The sequence below is a fragment of the Chiloscyllium punctatum genome, unplaced genomic scaffold (genome assembly GCF_047496795.1).
Source record: "Chiloscyllium punctatum isolate Juve2018m unplaced genomic scaffold, sChiPun1.3 scaffold_596, whole genome shotgun sequence".
NCBI classification, from domain to species: Eukaryota; Metazoa; Chordata; class Chondrichthyes; order Orectolobiformes; family Hemiscylliidae; genus Chiloscyllium; species Chiloscyllium punctatum.
The window spans coordinates 55,627-74,915 of NW_027310330.1; the positions used below are offsets into that span (position 1 = coordinate 55,627).

The 19,289-nt window shown below is 55.4% G+C and overlaps 1 protein-coding gene across 1 annotated transcript in view; it reads left to right on the forward strand.

Moving 5' to 3' along the window:
• Positions 1 to 1,090: 1,090 nt before the first annotated feature.
• pmt (phosphoethanolamine methyltransferase) overlaps positions 1,091 to 19,289 on the forward strand; it is a gene marked incomplete at its 3' end in the record, with an annotated part of 23,092 nt that continues 4,893 nt past the window's right edge. Inside the window, exons 1-3 of the mRNA XM_072567600.1 lie at positions 1,091 to 1,413; positions 9,126 to 9,303; positions 16,236 to 16,391. Of these exons, the coding sequence (XP_072423701.1) occupies positions 1,404 to 1,413; positions 9,126 to 9,303; positions 16,236 to 16,391 (344 nt within the window). The remainder of the gene's footprint in view (positions 1,414 to 9,125; positions 9,304 to 16,235; positions 16,392 to 19,289) is intronic.

Genomic DNA, 19,289 nt, shown 5'->3' on the forward strand with positions numbered 1-19,289 from the left:
TGTGACAGAGATAGGGAGGGGGTGTAGGTGTGACAGAGATAGGGAGGGGGTGTAGGGGGTTACAGAGATAGGGAGGGGGTGTAGGGGCTGGAGGAGGTTACAGAGAAAGGGAGGGGTGTCGGGCCTGGAGGGGGTGACAGAGATAGGGAGGGGGTGTAGGGGCTGGAGGGGGTTACAGAGATAGGGAGGGGGTGTAGGGGTTGGAGTGGGTTACAGAGATAGGGAGGGGGTTACAGAGATAGGGAGGGGGTTACAGAGATAGGGAGGGGTGTAGGGGTTGGAGTGGGTTACAGAGATAGGGAGGGGGTTACAGAGATAGGGAGGGGGTGTAGGAGCTGGAGGGGGTTACAGAGATAGGGAGGGGGTGTAGGGGCTGGAGGGGGTGACAGAGATAGGGAGGGGGTGTAGGGGCTGGAGGGGGTTACAGAGATAGGGAGGGGGTGTAGGGGCTGGAGGGGGTTACAGAGATAGGGAGGGGGTGTAGGGGCTGGAGGGGGTTACAGAGATAGGGAGGGGGTGTAGGGGCTGGAGGGGGTTACAGAGATAGGGAGGGGGTGTAGGGGGTGTAGGGAGTTACAGAGATGGTTGACCTGCCCCTGAGTTGATTTCCCTCAATGCGAGGGGCTGCGAGAACACCTTGGAGAGCCTGAATGGCCTCCATGCTGCCCCCTTGGCCAGCCCCTGGCGGGGTGAACCTGCACGTCGTGGTTGTGGTTGTGGCCGAGGCAGAGGCCGAGGTAACCCGACCCTCCCGCAATGTCCCTCTCCGGCCGGGGATCCTGCTGGACAGCGGCAGCTGCTTGTGTGACCTGATTCCAGTGAGACACCTTTATTTCCCTCATCGCCGCACCTGCTTTAAGGCCGCGGAAACCTGACCCGGAAGAGACGCCGATTGGGTGGGTGTGTCAGGCACGGACCAACCAGCACGGGGAACCGATGTAGCATTATCTCGTTCTACACCGGCCGGCCAATAGAAGGCGGCGCCGGCACCGATTGACGGATTGGGGGGCGGGACCTAACTGCAGCCTCTTAAAGCGAGACTGACCTCGAAATGCCTTGGTCACTCCCGTATGGATTCTGTTGTTTATTTGTTTTAATTGCCGGGCAGGCGGAGCTTTGGCACTGAATTCCCGAACGGAAAAGTTTGACTTTGTCCTCTCCCAGTCCCTACCTCCTCCTCCCCCACCACCAACACCACTCTCCCCCTCTCTCTCACCACTTGCCTCTGCTCCTGATCTGGATGACAGCCCAGTGGCTGCTACCCAAAGGCAGGAGTTGGGGCTGCACATCGCTCCAGGTTCACCATTCATTCAGTGGAACTCCTCGACTCCCACAGAGAGAGAGAGAGACTCTCTCCTCCCAGAGCAGTGAGACTGGACGAGGGCTTGACCAGGGCCAGCAGGATGGCTGAAGGTAGGGAACAAGGGTCAGCACAAACTCTGACCAAACTTCTTCATCATAATCCTCACCAGTTCATGGACTCTGTCCTCAATTCAATGTTCAAACAGCTTTGCAAATCATTCCCCCCCCCCCCCCCTTTGTTAACCCCCACCTGGGTGTTAGAAACAGTCACCAACTCTGTTCTTAATTTGCCTCAGCAGTGTTCAGCCAGGCAAAACTTTTCTTGTTTCCCCCCCCCCCCCTTTAAAACACTACAGCGGTGGTTGGCACTGGTGCCTCATGGTGCCAGGGACCCGGGTTCGATTCCACCCTCGGGTGTCTGGGTCCCCCCCCACCACCCCCACACTCCAAAGGTTGAGCGGGCGAGGGTGGATTGCCCCACTCCAAATCGCCGCGAGGTGCCCGGCGATGGGTAGGTTAGGTGGAGGAGCTGTGGGAAACGCAGGGTGACGGGGATAGGCTGTGCTTTGCAGAGTCGGACTCAGTGCCCACAGGCGGGCACGGGGGGAGGTGGGGGGCGCCTCAGACAAATCAAAACCCAGCCTCACTATTCTTTAACTCTCTTTTGTGACTTAGCCAACCCTGGCTACACCCTCCGACAGTGCCCACTCCCTCGGTGCTGACCCTCCGACAGTGCCCACTCCCTCGGTGCTGACCCTCCGACAGTGCCCACTCCCTCAGTGCTGACCCTCTGACAGTGCCCGCTCCCACATCCCTGACCCCCCGACAGTGCCCACTCCCTCAGACCTGACCCTCCAACAGTGCCCACACCCTCAGCACTGACACTCCGACAGTGCCCACACCCTCAGCACTGACCCCCCCCTCCCGACAGTGCAGCACTTCCTCAGCACTGACCCCCAGACAGTGAGGCACTGACCCTCTAACAGGTGATCTGGGTCTTTCCTGAATTGCTGTGTGTGGGATCTTGATGTGCAACAATTGGACTGCTGTAGTCCCAAAGGATGGCAGTAATGATGACGGTGGGGGGTTGGGAGGGGGCGGTTGGGGGTAACAGTGGGAGAGTCGGGGTAATGGTGGGGGGGGTCAAGGGGTATTGGTGGGAGGGTCTGGGGTAACAGGAGGGTCAAGAGATAACGGTGGGAGGGTCAGGCAGTAACGATGGGAGGGTCAGGGGTAACGGGAGGATCAAGAGGTAATGGTGGGAGTGTCGGGGGTAACAGTGGGAGGGTCACGGGGTAACGGTGGGAGGGTCAGGGGGTAACAGTGGGAGGGTCGGGGGCAATGGTGGGACGGTCAGGGGGTAAAGGTGGGAGGGTCGGGGGTAATGGTGGGACGGTCAGGGGGTAATGGTGGGAGGGTCACGGGGTAACAGTGGGAGGGTCACGGGGTAACGGTGGGACGGTCGGGGGTAAAGGTGGGACGGTCGGGGGTAATGGTGGGACAGTCAGGGCGTAACAGTGGGAGGGTCACGGGGTAACAGTGGGAGGGTCACGGGGTAACGGTGGGACGGTCGGGGGTAATGGTGGGACAGTCAGGGCGTAACAGTGGGAGGGTCACGGGGTAAAGGTGGGAGGGTCGGGGGTAATGGTGGGAGGGTCACGGGGTAACAGTGGGAGGGTCAGGGGGTAACGGTGGGACGGTCAGGGGGTAATGGTGGGAGGGTCACGGGGTAATGGTGGGAGGGTCACGGGGTAACAGTGGGATGGTCGGGGGTAACGGTGGGACGGTCAGGGAGTAATGGTGGGACAGTCAGGGGGTAACAGTGGGAGGGTCACGGGGGTAACAGTGGGATGGTCGGGGGTAAAGGTGGGACGGTCAGGGGGTAATGATGGGAGGGTCACGGGGTAATGGTGGGAGGGTCATGGGGTAACAGTGGGACGGTCAGGGGGTAATGGTGGGAGGGTCATGGGGTAACAGTGGGACGGTCAGGGGGTAATGGTGGGAGGGTCACGGGGTAATGATGGGAGGGTCACGGGGTAACGGTGGGACGGTCAGGGGGTAATGGGAGGGTCACGGGGTAATGGTGGGAGGGTCACGGGGTAATGGTGGGAGGGTCATGGGGTAACGGTGGGACGGTCAGGGGGTAATGATGGGAGGGTCATGGGGTAACAGTGGGACGGTCAGGGGGTAATGGTGGGAGGGTCACGGGGTAATGATGGGAGGGTCACGGGGTAACGGTGGGACGGTCAGGGGGTAATGGGAGGGTCAGGGGGTAACGGTGGGACGGTCAGGGGGTAATGGGAGGGTCACGGGGTAACGGTGGGAGGGTCACGGGGTAACAGTGGGACGGTCAGGGGGTAATGGGAGGGTCAGGGGGTAACGGTGGGACGGTCAGGGGGTAATGGGAGGGTCACGGGGTAACGGTGGGAGGGTCAGGGGGTAACGGTGGGACGGTCAGGGGGTAATGGTGGGAGGGTCACGGGGTAACGGTGGGACGGTCAGGGGGTAATGGTGGGAGGGTCACGGGGTAATGGTGGGAGGGTCATGGGGTAACGGTGGGAGGGTCACGGGGTAACGGTGGGACGGTCAGGGGGTAATGATGGGAGGGTCACGGGGTAATGGTGGGAGGGTCAGGGGGTAACGGTGGGACGGTCAGGGGGTAATGATGGGAGGGTCACGGGGTAATGGTGGGAGGGTCAGGGGGTAACGGTGGGACGGTCAGGGGGTAATGATGGGAGGGTCATGGGGTAACGGTGGGAGGGTCAGGGGGTAACGGTGGGACGGTCAGGGGGTAATGATGGGAGGGTCACGGGGTAATGGTGGGAGGGTCAGGGGGTAATGATGGGAGGGTCACGGGGTAATGGTGGGAGGGTCAGGGGGTAACGGTGGGACGGTCAGGGGGTAATGGGAGGGTCACGGGGGTAACGGTGGGACGGTCAGGGGGTAACAGTGGGAGGGTCACGGGGTAACGGTGGGATGGTCGGGGGTAACGGTGGGACGGTCAGGGAGTAATGGTGGGACAGTCAGGGGGTAACGGTGGGAGGGTCAGGGGTAATGGTGGGACGGTCAGGGGGTAATGGTGGGAGGTCAGGGGGTAACAGTGGGAGGGTCAGGGGTAATGGTGGGACGGTCAGGGGGTAACAGTGGGAGGGTCAGGGGTAATGGTGGGAGGGTCATGGGATAACGGTGGGACGGTCAGGGGGTAACAGTGGGAGGGTCAGGGGGTAACAGTGGGATGGTCAGGGGGTAAAGGTGGGACGGTCAGGGGTAATGGTGGGAGGTCAGGGGGTAACAGTGGGAGGGTCAGGGGTTAAAGTGGGACGGTCAGGGGGTAATGGTGGGAGGGTCATGGGATAACGGTGGGAGGGTCAGGGGGTAATGGGAGGGTCAGGGGGTAATGGGAGGGTCGGGGGGTAACGGTGGGACGGTCAAGGGGTAACAGCGGGACGGTCAGCGGTAACCATGGTGACCGAGGGTCAGTAGTGATGGTGGTGTCCCGATGTTTCCATGTCACACTGACCTCGGGTCCTGTGTTTGTTCAGAGATGGTTCAGCAGCTGAGCTCACTGGCTTCAATCCCCCCAGGCCTGGTCTCATCATTCACTGATCAATCGGGAGCAGACACACTCTGGACGCATCCCTGACAAAGGCAGACCCTCACCCAGAGTGACTGTCCCCCCTCCCCTGCTGTTGTCCTGAGGGTTGGGGGTTGGGGGGGGGGGAGGGTGGGTAGATGATGGACACTGAGCTGGGCAACATTGCAAAGAGCTAACACAGGCTGAGCCTGTGCCCCTTCGAGTCCCTGAGGTGGAATGGGTGGTTGACAATGGTTGAAAGGCTAAAAGAGTTTCTCTCCTTAATCCACCAACTAGGATCAGATGGGATTGGGGTTGACAAAGAGGAGGTGCTGGCAAGTTTGGAAGGTCTGAACATAGATAAGTCCCCTGGGCCAGATGGGATTTATCCTCGGATTCTCTGGGACGTCAGGGAGGAGATTGCAGAGCCTTTGGCTTTGATCTTTATGCTGTCATTGTCTACAGGACTAGTGCCAGAAGACTGGAGGATAGCAAATGTTATCCCCTTTTTCAAGAAGGGGAGTAGAGACAACCCTGGTAATTATAGACCAGTGAGCCTTACTTCAGTTTTAGGTAAAGGTTATAAGAGATAGGATTTATAATCATCTAAAGAGGAATAAGTGGATTCGGGATAGTCAACGTGGTTTGTGAAGAGTAGGTGGTGCCTCACTAACCTTATTGAGTTCTATGAGAAGGCGACCAAACAGGTAGATGAGGGTAAAGCGGTTGATGTATATGGGCTCCAGTAAGGTGTTTGATAAGGTTCCCCATGGTAGGCTATTGCACAAAACACGGAGGCATGAGATTGAGGGTGATTTAGTGGTTTGGATCAGAAATTGGCTAGCTGAAAGAAGACAGAGAGAGGGGTGGTGGTTGATGGGAAATATTCATCCTGGAGTTCAATTACGAGTGGTATACCACAAGGATGTGTTTTGGGGCCACTTTTATTTGTAATGTTTATAAATGACCTAGGTGAGGGCATAGAAGGTTAGGTTAGCAAATTTGTGGATGACACTAAGTTCGGTGGAGTTGTGGATAGTGCTGAAGGATGTTGTAGGATACAAAGAGATGTGGATAAGCTGCAGAGCTGGGCTGAGAGGTGGCAAATGGAATTTAATGTGGAAAAGTGAGAGGTGATTCACTTTGGAAGGAGTAACGGGAATACAGAGTACTGGGCTAATGGTAAGATTATTGGGAGTGTAGACGAGCAGAGAGATCTCAATGTCCATGGACATAGATCCCTAAAAGTTGCCACCCAGGTTGATAGGGTTGTTAAGAAGGCATACGGCGTGTTAGCTTTTATTGGGAGAGGGATTGAGTTTTGGAGCCACAAGGTCATGCTGCAGCTGTACAAAACTCTGGTGCGGCCGCACTTGGAGTATTGCGTACAGTTCTGGTCACCACATTATAGGAAGGATATGGAAGCTTTGGAAAGGGTTCCGAGGAGATTTACTAGGACATTACCTGGTATGGAGGGAAGGTCTTATGAGGAAAGGCTGAGGGTCTTGAAACTGTTTTAATTAGAGAGAAGAAGGTTAATAGGTGACTTAATTGAGACATATCAGATAATCATAGTGTTAAATAGAGTGGACAGTGAGAGCCCTTTTCTTCAGATGGTGATGGCTAGCACGAGGGGACATCACTTTTAATTGAGGGTCATGATTTGGAGAGGCCGGTGTTGGACTGGAGTATACAAAGTTAAAAATCACACAACATCAGGTTATAGTCCAACAGGTTTATTTGGAAGCACTAGCTTTCAGAGCGCTGCTCCTTCACCAGACGGTTGTGAGGGGTGATAGATATAGGAAGGATATCAGGGGTAGTTTCTTTACTCAGAGAGTAGGAGGGGGGTGGAATGCCTTGCTGGAAAAGCGCAGCAGGTCAGGCAGCATCCAAGGAGCAGGAGAATCGACGTTTCGGGCATGAGCCCTTCTTCAGGAACTCATACCCGAAACGTCGATTCTCCTGCTCCTCGGATGCTGCCTGACCTGCTGCGCTTTTCCAGCAACAGATTTCCAGCTCTGATCCCCAGCATCTGCCGTCCTCCCATTCTCCCCGGGAGGGTGGAATGGCCTGCCTACAACAGTAGTAGACTCGCCGACGTTAAGGACATTTAAATGGGCCTTGGACATACAGATGGATAACAATGGAACAGTGCAGGTTAGATGGGCATCAGATATAGCTCATAGGTCAGCACAGCATTGAGGGCCGAAGGGCCTCTACCGCGCTGTTCTATATTCTAACCCTGGGGCTGAGGTCAGGGACGGAGGTTACTCAAAGAGACCCTGCAATGGTTAAGTTGGCAGTTCTGCATTGCCTTCTCTGGGCAGTGACAATGAAAAGACTGACCAGCCAGCAACATCCACGTCCCACAGTGACACTTACAGCTAGTGCTGAACCAAGCCCTGAACAGAAACACTGGACGTTTCCCCCCACCACGCTCTGGGTCAGACAGGTCAGGCAGGTTTCAAATAGAGGAGCTTGGTTTTTACAAATGGTTCCAGGCAGGAACTCAATCCAATCCCCCTCCTCGAGAAAACAGGTTCCTCCCTCACACAAACACGCACACACTCTCTGCCAAAGAAACGTGGGACGGGATGAGGGAGTCGCTGGCTGGGCACAGTAGGTCTTGCCCCCCCGTCCCTAGTTGCCCCCCTTGAGAAGGTGGGGGGTGAGCTGCCTTCTTGACCCCCTGCAGTCCATGTGCTGTGGGTAGACCCACAGTGTCCCTCAGGGAGGGAATCCCAGGATTCTGACCCAGCCAGACTGAGGGAACGGCGAGATATTTCCAAGTCGGGATGGTGAGGGGCTCGGAGGGGAACTTGCAGGGGGTGGGGTTCCCATGTATCTGCTGCCCCCTTGTCCTTCTGGATGGAAGTGGCCGTGGGTTTGGAAGGTGCTGTTGCCAGATTCTCTTCATCAGTGAAGGACTCTCTACATTGATCAGTCGTGGCTGGTTACAGTTCCTTTCTTGGAGAAAGTCGTGCAGATCTGTCCAAGGGAGAATGGTGTCGACGAACATCTCTCCCACTTGCAGTGACGATCAATGTTTCAGTAAACTCAAATCCATCAAACTGCACAGGGGGAGTGGGATTAGACTGGGTGGGATATTAAAGGGAGTGGGGAGTGAGGGGGGAGAGTGGGATTAGACTGGGTGGGATATTAAAGGGTGTGGGGAGTGAGGGGGTAGAGTGGGATTAGACTGGGTGGGATATTAAAGGGAGTGGGGAGTGAGGGGGGAGAGTGAGATTAGACTGGGTGGGATATTAAAGGGAGTGAGGAGTGAGGGGGGAGAGTGGGATTAGACTGGGTGGGATATTAAAGGGAGTGAGGGGGGAGAGTGGGATTAGACTGGGTGGGATATTAAAGGGAGTGGGGAGTGAGGGGGGAGAGTGGGATTAGACTGGGTGGGATATTAAAGGGAGTGGGGAGTGAGGGGGGAGAGTGGGATTAGACTGGGTGGGATATTAAAGGGAGTGGGGAGTGAGGGGGAGAGTGGGATTAGACTGGGTGGGATATTAAAGGAAGCGGGGAGTGAGGGGGAGAGTGGGATTAGACTGGGTGGGATATTAAAGGGAGGGGGGAGTGAGGGGGGAGAGTGGGATTAGACTGGGTGGGATATTAAAGGGAGTGGGGAGTGAGGGGGAGAGTGGGATTAGACTGGGTGGGATATTAAAGGGAGCGGGGAGTGAGGGGGAGAGTGGGATTAGACTGGGTGGGATATTAAAGGGAGCGGGGAGTGAGGGGGGAGAGTGGGATTAGACTGGGTGGGATATTAAAGGGAGTGGGGAGTGAGGGGGGAGAGTGGGATTAGACTGGGTGGGATATTAAAGGGAGTGGGGAGTGAGGGGGGAGAGTGGGATTAGACTGGGTGGGATATTAAAGGGAGTGGGGAGTGAGGGGGAGATTGGATTAGACTGGGTGGGATATTAAAGGGAGTGGGGAGTGAGGGGGGAGAGTGGGATTAGACTGGGTGGGATATTAAAGGGAGTGAGGGGGGAGAGTGGGATTAGACTGGGTGGGATATTAAAGGGAGTGGGGAGTGAGGGGGAGAGTGGGATTAGACTGGGTGGGATATTAAAGGGAGTGGGGAGTGAGGGGGGAGATGGGTCAGGGTTGGAGTAAGGGTTAGGTGTTGGAGGGAGATGTGGAGCGGGTGTTCAGTGAACAGAAATAGTAACTGATGGGCTGAATTGCCTGCATTCTGAGCTGAAGACCCTCTGTGAACTGCCCGCGTTCTCTTCCGCAGCTGGTGCACGGAAGACCATGTCAGATTTCTGGGTGAAACATTCTCGAAAAGGCACGATCGAGGAAATGATGCTGGACTCCAGTGCTGAAGTCATCACTGAGATGGAGAAACCGGAAATTCTGGGAATGTTGCCAAACTTCAAGGGGCAGCGGGTATTAGAGCTGGGAGCTGGCATTGGGTATGAAAGTACCACTGAACTCTGTCACCACGCACACACACATACACACATAGTCTCTCAAAGACACACTGTCTGTCTGTCTCTCACTCTCTAACTCATACACACACATACAAACATAAACACAATCTCACACACACACACACACACACAGTCTCTCACTCTCTCACAGACACACAAACACACACACACACTCTCACAGACATACACACACTGTCTCTTTCACACACAGATACGCTGTCTCTCACGCACAGTCTCTCTCTCACTCTCTCTCACACACACAATCACTCTCTCACAGGCCCACACGCTCATACACTGTCTCTCACACTCAACACACAATCTCTCTCTCTCTCTCACTCACACACACAGTCTTTCACTCTCACAGACATACACACATACACACACACAATCTCTCACACTCACAGTCTCTCTCTCTCTCACACACACAGACATATACACTCATACACAATCTCACTCTCTCACACACACATAGTCTCTCTCTCTCTCACACACACACAGACATTATCTTACTCACTCACACACACACACTCTCTCAGTCTCTCTCTCACACACACAGACACATACATACACAGACACTGTCTCTCTCTTTCTCTCTCACCCTCACAGACACTGTCTCACTTTCACTCTCTCACTCACACATATGCACACAGACACTCTCTCTCACACACATACATACACAGACACTGTCTCTCTCTCTCACACTCACTCACACACACATTGTCTCACTCTCATTCTCTCTCAGACTCTCACACATACATACACAGACACTGTCTCTCTCTCTCACACTCACTCACACACACATTGTCTCACTCTCATTCTCTCTCAGACTCTCACACATACATACACAGACACTGTCTCTCTCTCTCACACTCACTCACACACACATTGTCTCACTCTCATTCTCTCTCAGACTCTCACACATACATACACAGACACTGTCTCTCTCTCTCACACTCACTCACACACACATTGTCTCACTCTCATTCTCTCTCAGACTCTCACACATACATACACAGACACTGTCTCTCTCTCTCACACTCACTCACACACACATTGTCTCACTCTCATTCTCTCTCAGACTCTCACACATACATACACAGACACTGTCTCTCTCTCTAACACTCACTCACACACACATTGTCTCACTCTCATTCTCTCTCAGACTCTCACACATACATACACAGACATTGTCTCTCTCTCTCACACTCACTCACACACACATTGTCTCACTCTCATTCTCTCTCAGACTCTCACACATACATACACAGACACTGTCTCTCTCTCTAACACTCACTCACACACACATTGTCTCACTCTCATTCTCTCTCAGACTCTCACACATACATACACACTGTCTCTGTTGCTCTTTCTCACGCTCACACACAGATATTGTGTGTCTCTCTCTCTCACACACACACACATGCACACACTCACAGACACACGCACACACACACTCTCACAGACACACACAGTCTCATAGACACACACACACTCTCACAGGCACACGCACACACACTCTCACAGACAGACACACCCGCGCTCTTACAAACACACACACACATTCTCACAGACACACACGTGCACACTCTCACAGACACACACACGCACTCTCACAGGCACACACACACTCTCACGGACATACCCACTCTCACAGACACACCCGTACTCTCATAGACACACACACCCACATTCTCACAGACACACCCACGCTCTCACAGACACACACACTCACAGACACACACGCGCACTTTCACAGACACACACACTCTCACAGACACACGCACACACACCCTCGGACACATACACACACTCTCTCAGACACACACTCTCACAGACACACTCACACACTGTCACAGACCACACATTCTCTCACAGACACACGCATGCACACTCTCACAGACACACCCGCACTCTCACAGACACACACATGCGCACACTCTCACAGACACAACACACACTTTCACAGACACACACACTCTCACAGACACACACAATCACACTCTCACAGACACACGCACACACACTCTTACAGACACACACACTCTTACAGACACACACAATCACACTCTCACAGACACACACACACACACTCTTACAGACACACACACTCTTACAGACACACGCAATCACATTCTCACAGACACACGCACACACACTCTTACAGACACACACACTCTTACAGACACACACAATCACACTCTCACAGACACACACACTCTTACAGACACACACAATCACACTCTCACAGACACACGCACACACACTCTTACAGACACACACACTCTTACAGACACACACAATCACACTCTCACAGACACACACACACACACACTCTTACAGACACACACACTCTTACAGACACACGCAATCACACTCTCACAGACACACGCACACACACTCTTACAGACACACACACTCTTACAGACACACACAATCACACTCTCACAGACACACGCACACACACTCTTACAGACACACGCAATCACACTCTCACAGACACACGCACACACACTCTTACAGACACACACACTCTTACAGACACACACAATCACACTCTCACAGACACACGCACACACACTCTTACAGACACACACACTCTTACAGACACACGCAATCACACTCTCACAGACACACACACTCTTACAGACACACGCAATCACATTCTCACAGACACACGCAATCACACTCTCACAGACACACACATGTGCACACTCTCACAGACACACACACACACACACACACATTCTCACAGACACACGCACACACACTCTGACAGACACACACTCTTACAGACACACGCAATCACACTCTCACAGACACAGACACACACACTCTCACAGACACACGCAATCACACTCTCACAGACACACAATCTCTCACAGACACATGCACACATACTCTTTCAGACACACACAATCGCACTCTCACAGACACACACTCTCACAGACACATCTGCACTCTCACTGACACACGCACACACGCTGTTACAGACACACACACGCACACTCTCACAGGCAGACACACACGCACACACTCTCACAGACACACATGCATGCACACTCTCACAGACACACACACTCTCACAGACACACACATGCGCACACTCTCACAGACACACACACACTCTCACAGACAGACACACCCACACTCTCACAGACACACACATGCGCACACTCTCACAGACACACACACTCTCTCACAGACACACCCACACTCTCACAGACACATACACACACTCTCACAGACACACCCACACTCTCACAGACACACACACTCTCTCACAGACACATGCAATCACACTCTCACAGACACACGCAATCGCACTCTCACAGACACACACACACACGCACTCTCACAGACACACACACTCTCTCACAGACACACGCAATCACACTCTCACAGACACACACACACACGCACTCTCACAGACACACACACACTCTCACAGACACACACACACTCTCACAAACACCCACACCCGCACTCTCACAGACACACACGTGTACACTCTCACAGACACACGCACACACTCTCACAGACACATGCACACACTCTCACAGACACACACATGCGCACACTCTCACAGACACACGCACACACACACACTCTCACAGATACACACATCCACACTCTCACAGATACACACACACAGACACTCTCACAGACACACACACATACTCTCACAGACACTCTCACAGACATACATACGTACACTCTGACAGGCACACACACACTCTCAGAGACACACACATACGCACATTCTCACAGACACACGCAATCGCACTCTCACAGACACACGCGCACTCTCACAGACACACACACACTCTCACAAACACCCACACCCGCACTCTCACAGACACACACGCGTACACTCTCACAGACACACGCACACACTCTCACAGACACATGCACACACTCTCACAGACACACACGCGCACACTCTCACAGACACACGCACACACTCTCACAGACACATGCACACACTCTCACAGACACATGCACACACTCTCACAGACACACACACGCACACTCTCACAGACACACGCACACACTCTCACAGACACATGCACACACTCTCACAGACACACACACGCACACTCTCACAGACACACACACACACTCTCACAGACACATGCACACACTCTCACAGACACACGCACTCTCACACACAAACACACATTCTCACAGACACACACGCGTACACTCTCACAGACACACACACACTCACAGACACACACACCCGCACTCTCACAGACACACACGTGTACACTCTCACAGACACACGCACACACTCTCACAGACACATGCACACACTCTCACAGACACACACATGCGCACACTCTCACAGACACACGCACACACACACACTCTCACAGATACACACATCCACACTCTCACAGATACACACACACAGACACTCTCACAGACACACACACGCACACTCTCACAGACACACACACACACTCTCACAGACACATGCACACACTCTCACAGACACACGCACTCTCACACACAAACACACATTCTCACAGACACACACGCGTACACTCTCACAGACACACACACACTCACAAACACCCACACCCGCACTCTCACAGACACACACGTGTACACTCTCACAGACACACACGTGTACACTCTCACAGACACACGCACACACTCTCACAGACACATGCACACACTCTCACAGACACACACATGCGCACACTCTCACAGACACACGCACACACACACACTCTCACAGATACACACATCCACACTCTCACAGATACACACACACAGACACTCTCACAGACACACACACATACTCTCACAGACACTCTCACAGACATACATACGTACACTCTGACAGGCACACACACACTCTCAGAGACACACACATACGCACATTCTCACAGACACACGCAATCGCACTCTCACAGACACACGCGCACTCTCACAGACACACACACACTCTCACAAACACCCACACCCGCACTCTCACAGACACACACGCGTACACTCTCACAGACACACGCACACACTCTCACAGACACATGCACACACTCTCACAGACACACACGCGCACACTCTCACAGACACACGCACACACTCTCACAGACACATGCACACACTCTCACAGACACATGCACACACTCTCACAGACACACACACGCACACTCTCACAGACACACGCACACACTCTCACAGACACATGCACACACTCTCACAGACACACACACGCACACTCTCACAGACACACACACACACTCTCACAGACACATGCACACACTCTCACAGACACACGCACTCTCACACACAAACACACATTCTCACAGACACACACGCGTACACTCTCACAGACACACACACACTCACAGACACACACACCCGCACTCTCACAGACACACGCACTCTCACACACACACACACACACACACACACACACACACTCTCACAGACACGCACACACACTCTCACACACACACACACTCTTGCAGACAGGCACACACACTCTCTCACACACACACACACACACACACACACACTCACAGACACACACACACTCTCACAGACACACTATAACACAGACACTCTCCCAGAGACTGTGAGGTGAGAGTCTGACAGAGTCAGGGAGCAGTGCAGCTCCCTCCACCTCCTGATCCAAACTGACGACTTGCTGTGTTCACAAAGTCCCCTCCATTCTCAACATTCCGTCCACCTCATCGGCTGCAGGAACCCTCACCCTCGAGCTTGTTGCCTCCAGAGTAGACCATTCTGAATCTCTCCCGTTCAGCTGCACCACATTCCACCATCTGCAATCTTCCACACATCCGAAACTCCCCCTGCCCCTCACCCCCCACAAACTGTGTCCCAAATGAGAACCAATTCCACCCCACACCCCCAAGGATTGTAACCCCTACACCCCCTCCCTATCTCTGTAACCCCCCTCCGGCCCCGACACCCCCTCCCTATCTCTGTAACCCCCTCCAGCCCCTACACCCCCTCCCTATCTCTGTAACCCCCCTCCAGCCCCTACACCCCCTCCCTATCTCTGTAACCCCCTCCAGCCCCTACACCCCCTCCCTATCTCTGTAACCCCCCTCCAGCCCCTACACCCCCTCCCTATCTCTGTCACCCCCTCCAGCCCCTACACCCCCTCCCTATCTCTGTAACCCCCCTCCAGCCCCTACACCCCCTCCCTATCTCTGTAACCCCCTCCAGCCCCTACACCCCCTCCCTATCTCTGTAACCCCCTCCAGCCCCTACACCCCCTCCCTATCTCTGTAACCCCCTCCAGCCCCTACACACCCTCCCTATCCCTGTAACCCCCCTCCGGCCCCTACACCCCCTCCCTATCTCTGTAACCCCCTCCAGCCCCTACACCCCCTCCCTAGATCTGTAACCCCCCTCCGGCCCCTACACCCCCTCCCTATCTCTGTAACCCCCTCCAGCCCCTACACCCCCTCCCTATCTCTGTAACCCCCTCCAGCCCCTACACCCCCTCCCTATCTCTGTAACCCCCTCCAGCCCCTACACCCCCTCCCTATCTCTGTAACCCCCTCCAGCCCCTACACACCCTCCCTATCTCTGTAACCCCCTCCAGCCCCTACACCCCCTCCCGATCTCTGTAACACCCTCCAGCCCCTACTCCTCCTCCCTATCTTTAACCCCCCTCCAGCCCCTACACCCCCTCCCTATCTCCATCATCCTCTCTGCTCCCCCCTCCCCCCACCCTCCTCCGTATTTGCGACCTGGTACCGTGTGGAAGGGAGGGTTACCTAGATCCTGATGAGTGAGTCAGTGTGGGGCTGGGAGAGGGAGCAGTGCAGGTCAGTACAGTGGGGTGGGAGGGGATGGGGATTACCCGCTTTGCGGCTGAGCAAGTTTAACCTCTCGTGTTTGTGTTCCCTCCCCCCTTCTCCCCGGCTCAGGCGCTTCACTGGGCACCTGGCCAAGCGGGCGGGCCACGTCACCGCGGTGGACTTCATGGAGAGGTTCGTGGCCAAGAACCGGGAGCTGAACGGTCACCACGTCAACGTCAGCTTCCTCCAGGCGGACATCACTCAGCTGGAGTTACCCCGCAACAGGTCAGTCAGCCGCTGTCCGCTTTCTGTGATCCCCTCCCTCCCATAATTCTAAATGTCCAATGACCCAGTCTCTGTCTGTCCGTCCGTCCTGTCATCCCAGGGATCAGTCAGGGAAACCCGTTCACTGCTCTCCCTCCCTCAGGAAAAGAGACTCCCACAGCCATACACACCATACCCCAGGGTGTGGTCTCCCCCTTGTAATGACAGCCCCCCCCCCCCCCAACTGCTGCTGCTGTACCTGAACCCTGTCGCTATGCAGACCCACTGACACTGACCGTCCTCTCCTTCCTGCTGCTCCCCACTCGCTGTCTCTCAGGGACTGGTGTCCCAGGATACCCAGGTCTCCCTACCCCTCACCCCTTTCCCAATCCCTCCCGTTCAGGGATGCTAACTCTTTAATGTACACATTTGTCCATCGTGTGTCTATCAGTAGGACTCTGACTCACCCAAGTGGCTCCGTCCTTGCCTCTGTCTGTTCTCCATATCTGTGGATGTTGGTGGGAGTACACTTCCATGTCCCCACTTCACTGGGGGCTGTCCCCATTTCACTGGGGGCTGTCCCCCCTTCACTGGGGGCTGTCCCCCCTTCACTGGGGGCTGTCCCCCCTTCACTGGGGGCTGTCCCCCCTTCACTGGGGACTGTCCCCCCTTCACTGGGGGCTGTCCCCCCTTCACTGGGGGCTGTCCCCACTTCACTGGGGGCTGTCCCCATTTCACTGGGGGCTGTCTCCACTTCACTGGGGGCTGTCCCCCCTTCACTGGGGGCTGTCCCCATTTCACTGGGGGCTGTCCCCATTTCACTGGGGGCTGTCCCCATTTCACTGGGGGCTGTCTCCATTTCACTGGGGGCTGTCCCCATTTCACTGGGGGCTGTCTCCACTTCACTGGGGGCTGTCTCCATTTCACTGGGGGCTGTCCCCACTTCACTGGGGGCTGTCCCCCCTTCACTGGGGGCTGTCTCCATTTCACTGGGGGCTGTCCCCATTTCACTGGGGGCTGTCCCCATTTCACTGGGGGCTGTCCCCCCTTCACTGGGGGCTGTCCCCATTTCACTGGGGGCTGTCCCCCCTTCACTGGGGGCTGTCCCCATTTCACTGGGGGCTGTCCCCATTTCACTGGGGGCTGTCCCCATTTCACTGGGGGCTGTCCCCATTTCACTGGGGGCTGTCCCCATTTCACTGGGGGCTGTCCCCATTTCACTGGGGGCTGTCCCCATTTCACTGGGGGCTGTCCCCATTTCACTGGGGGCTGTCCCCATTTCACTGGGGGCTGTCCCCCCTTCACTGGGGGCTGTCCCCATTTCACTGGGGGCTGTCCCCATTTCACTGGGGGCTGTCCCCCCTTCACTGGGGGCTGTCTCCATTTCACTGGGGGCTGTCTCCATTTCACTGGGGGCTGTCCCCATTTCACTGGGGGCTGTCCCCCCTTCACTGGGGGCTGTCCCCCCTTCACTGGGGGCTTTCCCCACTTCACTGGGGGCTGTCCCCATTTCACTGGGGGCTTTCCCCACTTCACTGGGGGCTGTCTCCATTTCACTGGGGGCTGTCCCCATTTCACTGGGGGCTGTCCCCACTTCACTGGGGGCTGTCCCCACTTCACTGGGGGCTGTCCCCACTTCACTGGGGGCTGTCCCCATTTCACTGGGGGCTGTCCCCCCTTCACTGGGGGCTGTCCCCCCTTCACTGGGGGCTGTCCCCACTTCACTGGGGGCTGTCCCCATTTCACTGGGGGCTGTCCCCATTTCACTGGGGGCTGTCCCCATTTCACTGGGGGCTGTCTCCATTTCACTGGGGGCTGTCCCCCCTTCACTGGGGGCTGTCCCCATTTCACTGGGGGCTGTCCCCCCTTCACTGGGGGCTGTCCCCCCTTCACTGGGGGCTGTCCCCACTTCACTGGGGGCTGTCTCCACTTCACTGGGGGCTGTCCCCCCTTCACTGGGGGCTGTCCCCCCTTCACTGGGGGCTGTCCCCATTTCACTGGGGGCTGTCCCCATTTCACTGGGGGCTGTCCCCCCTTCACTGGGGGCTGTCCCCCCTTCACTGGGGGCTGTCCCCATTTCACTGGGGGCTGTCCCCCCTTCACTGGGGGCTGTCCCCATTTCACTGGGGGCTGTCCCCATTTCACTGGGGGCTGTCCCCCCTTCACTGGGGGCTGTCCCCATTTCACTGGGGGCTGTCCCCCCTTCACTGGGGGCTGTCCCCATTTCACTGGGGGCTGTCCCCATTTCACTGGGGACTGTCCCCCCTTCACTGGGGGCTGTCCCCATTTCACTGGGGGCTGTCTCCATTTCACTGGGGGCTGTCCCCCCTTCACTGGGGGCTGTCCCCATTTCACTGGGGGCTGTCCCCATTTCACTGGGGGCTGTCCCCCCTTCACTGGGGGCTGTCCCCATTTCACTGGGGGCTGTCCCCATTTCACTGGGGACTGTCCCCCCTTCACTGGGGGCTGTCCCCCCTTCACTGGGGGCTGTCCCCACTTCACTGGTTATTTCAGGCCATTCGATTCTCGCGGTGGGGAAACTATTCAACTCAATTCTGGAAGATCTCTGATTTAAAACCCTGAGGTTCCTACTAAACGTACCCCACATCCGTGTACATACACACACTCACACACACACACACTCACACACACACACTCACACACACACACACTCACACACACTCACACACACACACACACACACACACACTCACACACACACACTCACACACACACACTCACACATACACACACTCACACACACACACTCACACACACACACACTCACACACACACACACACATACCCACACACACAGACACACTCACACACACACACACACACACACACACATTCACACACACACACACCCACACTCACACATACACACTCTCACACACACACACAGACACACCCACA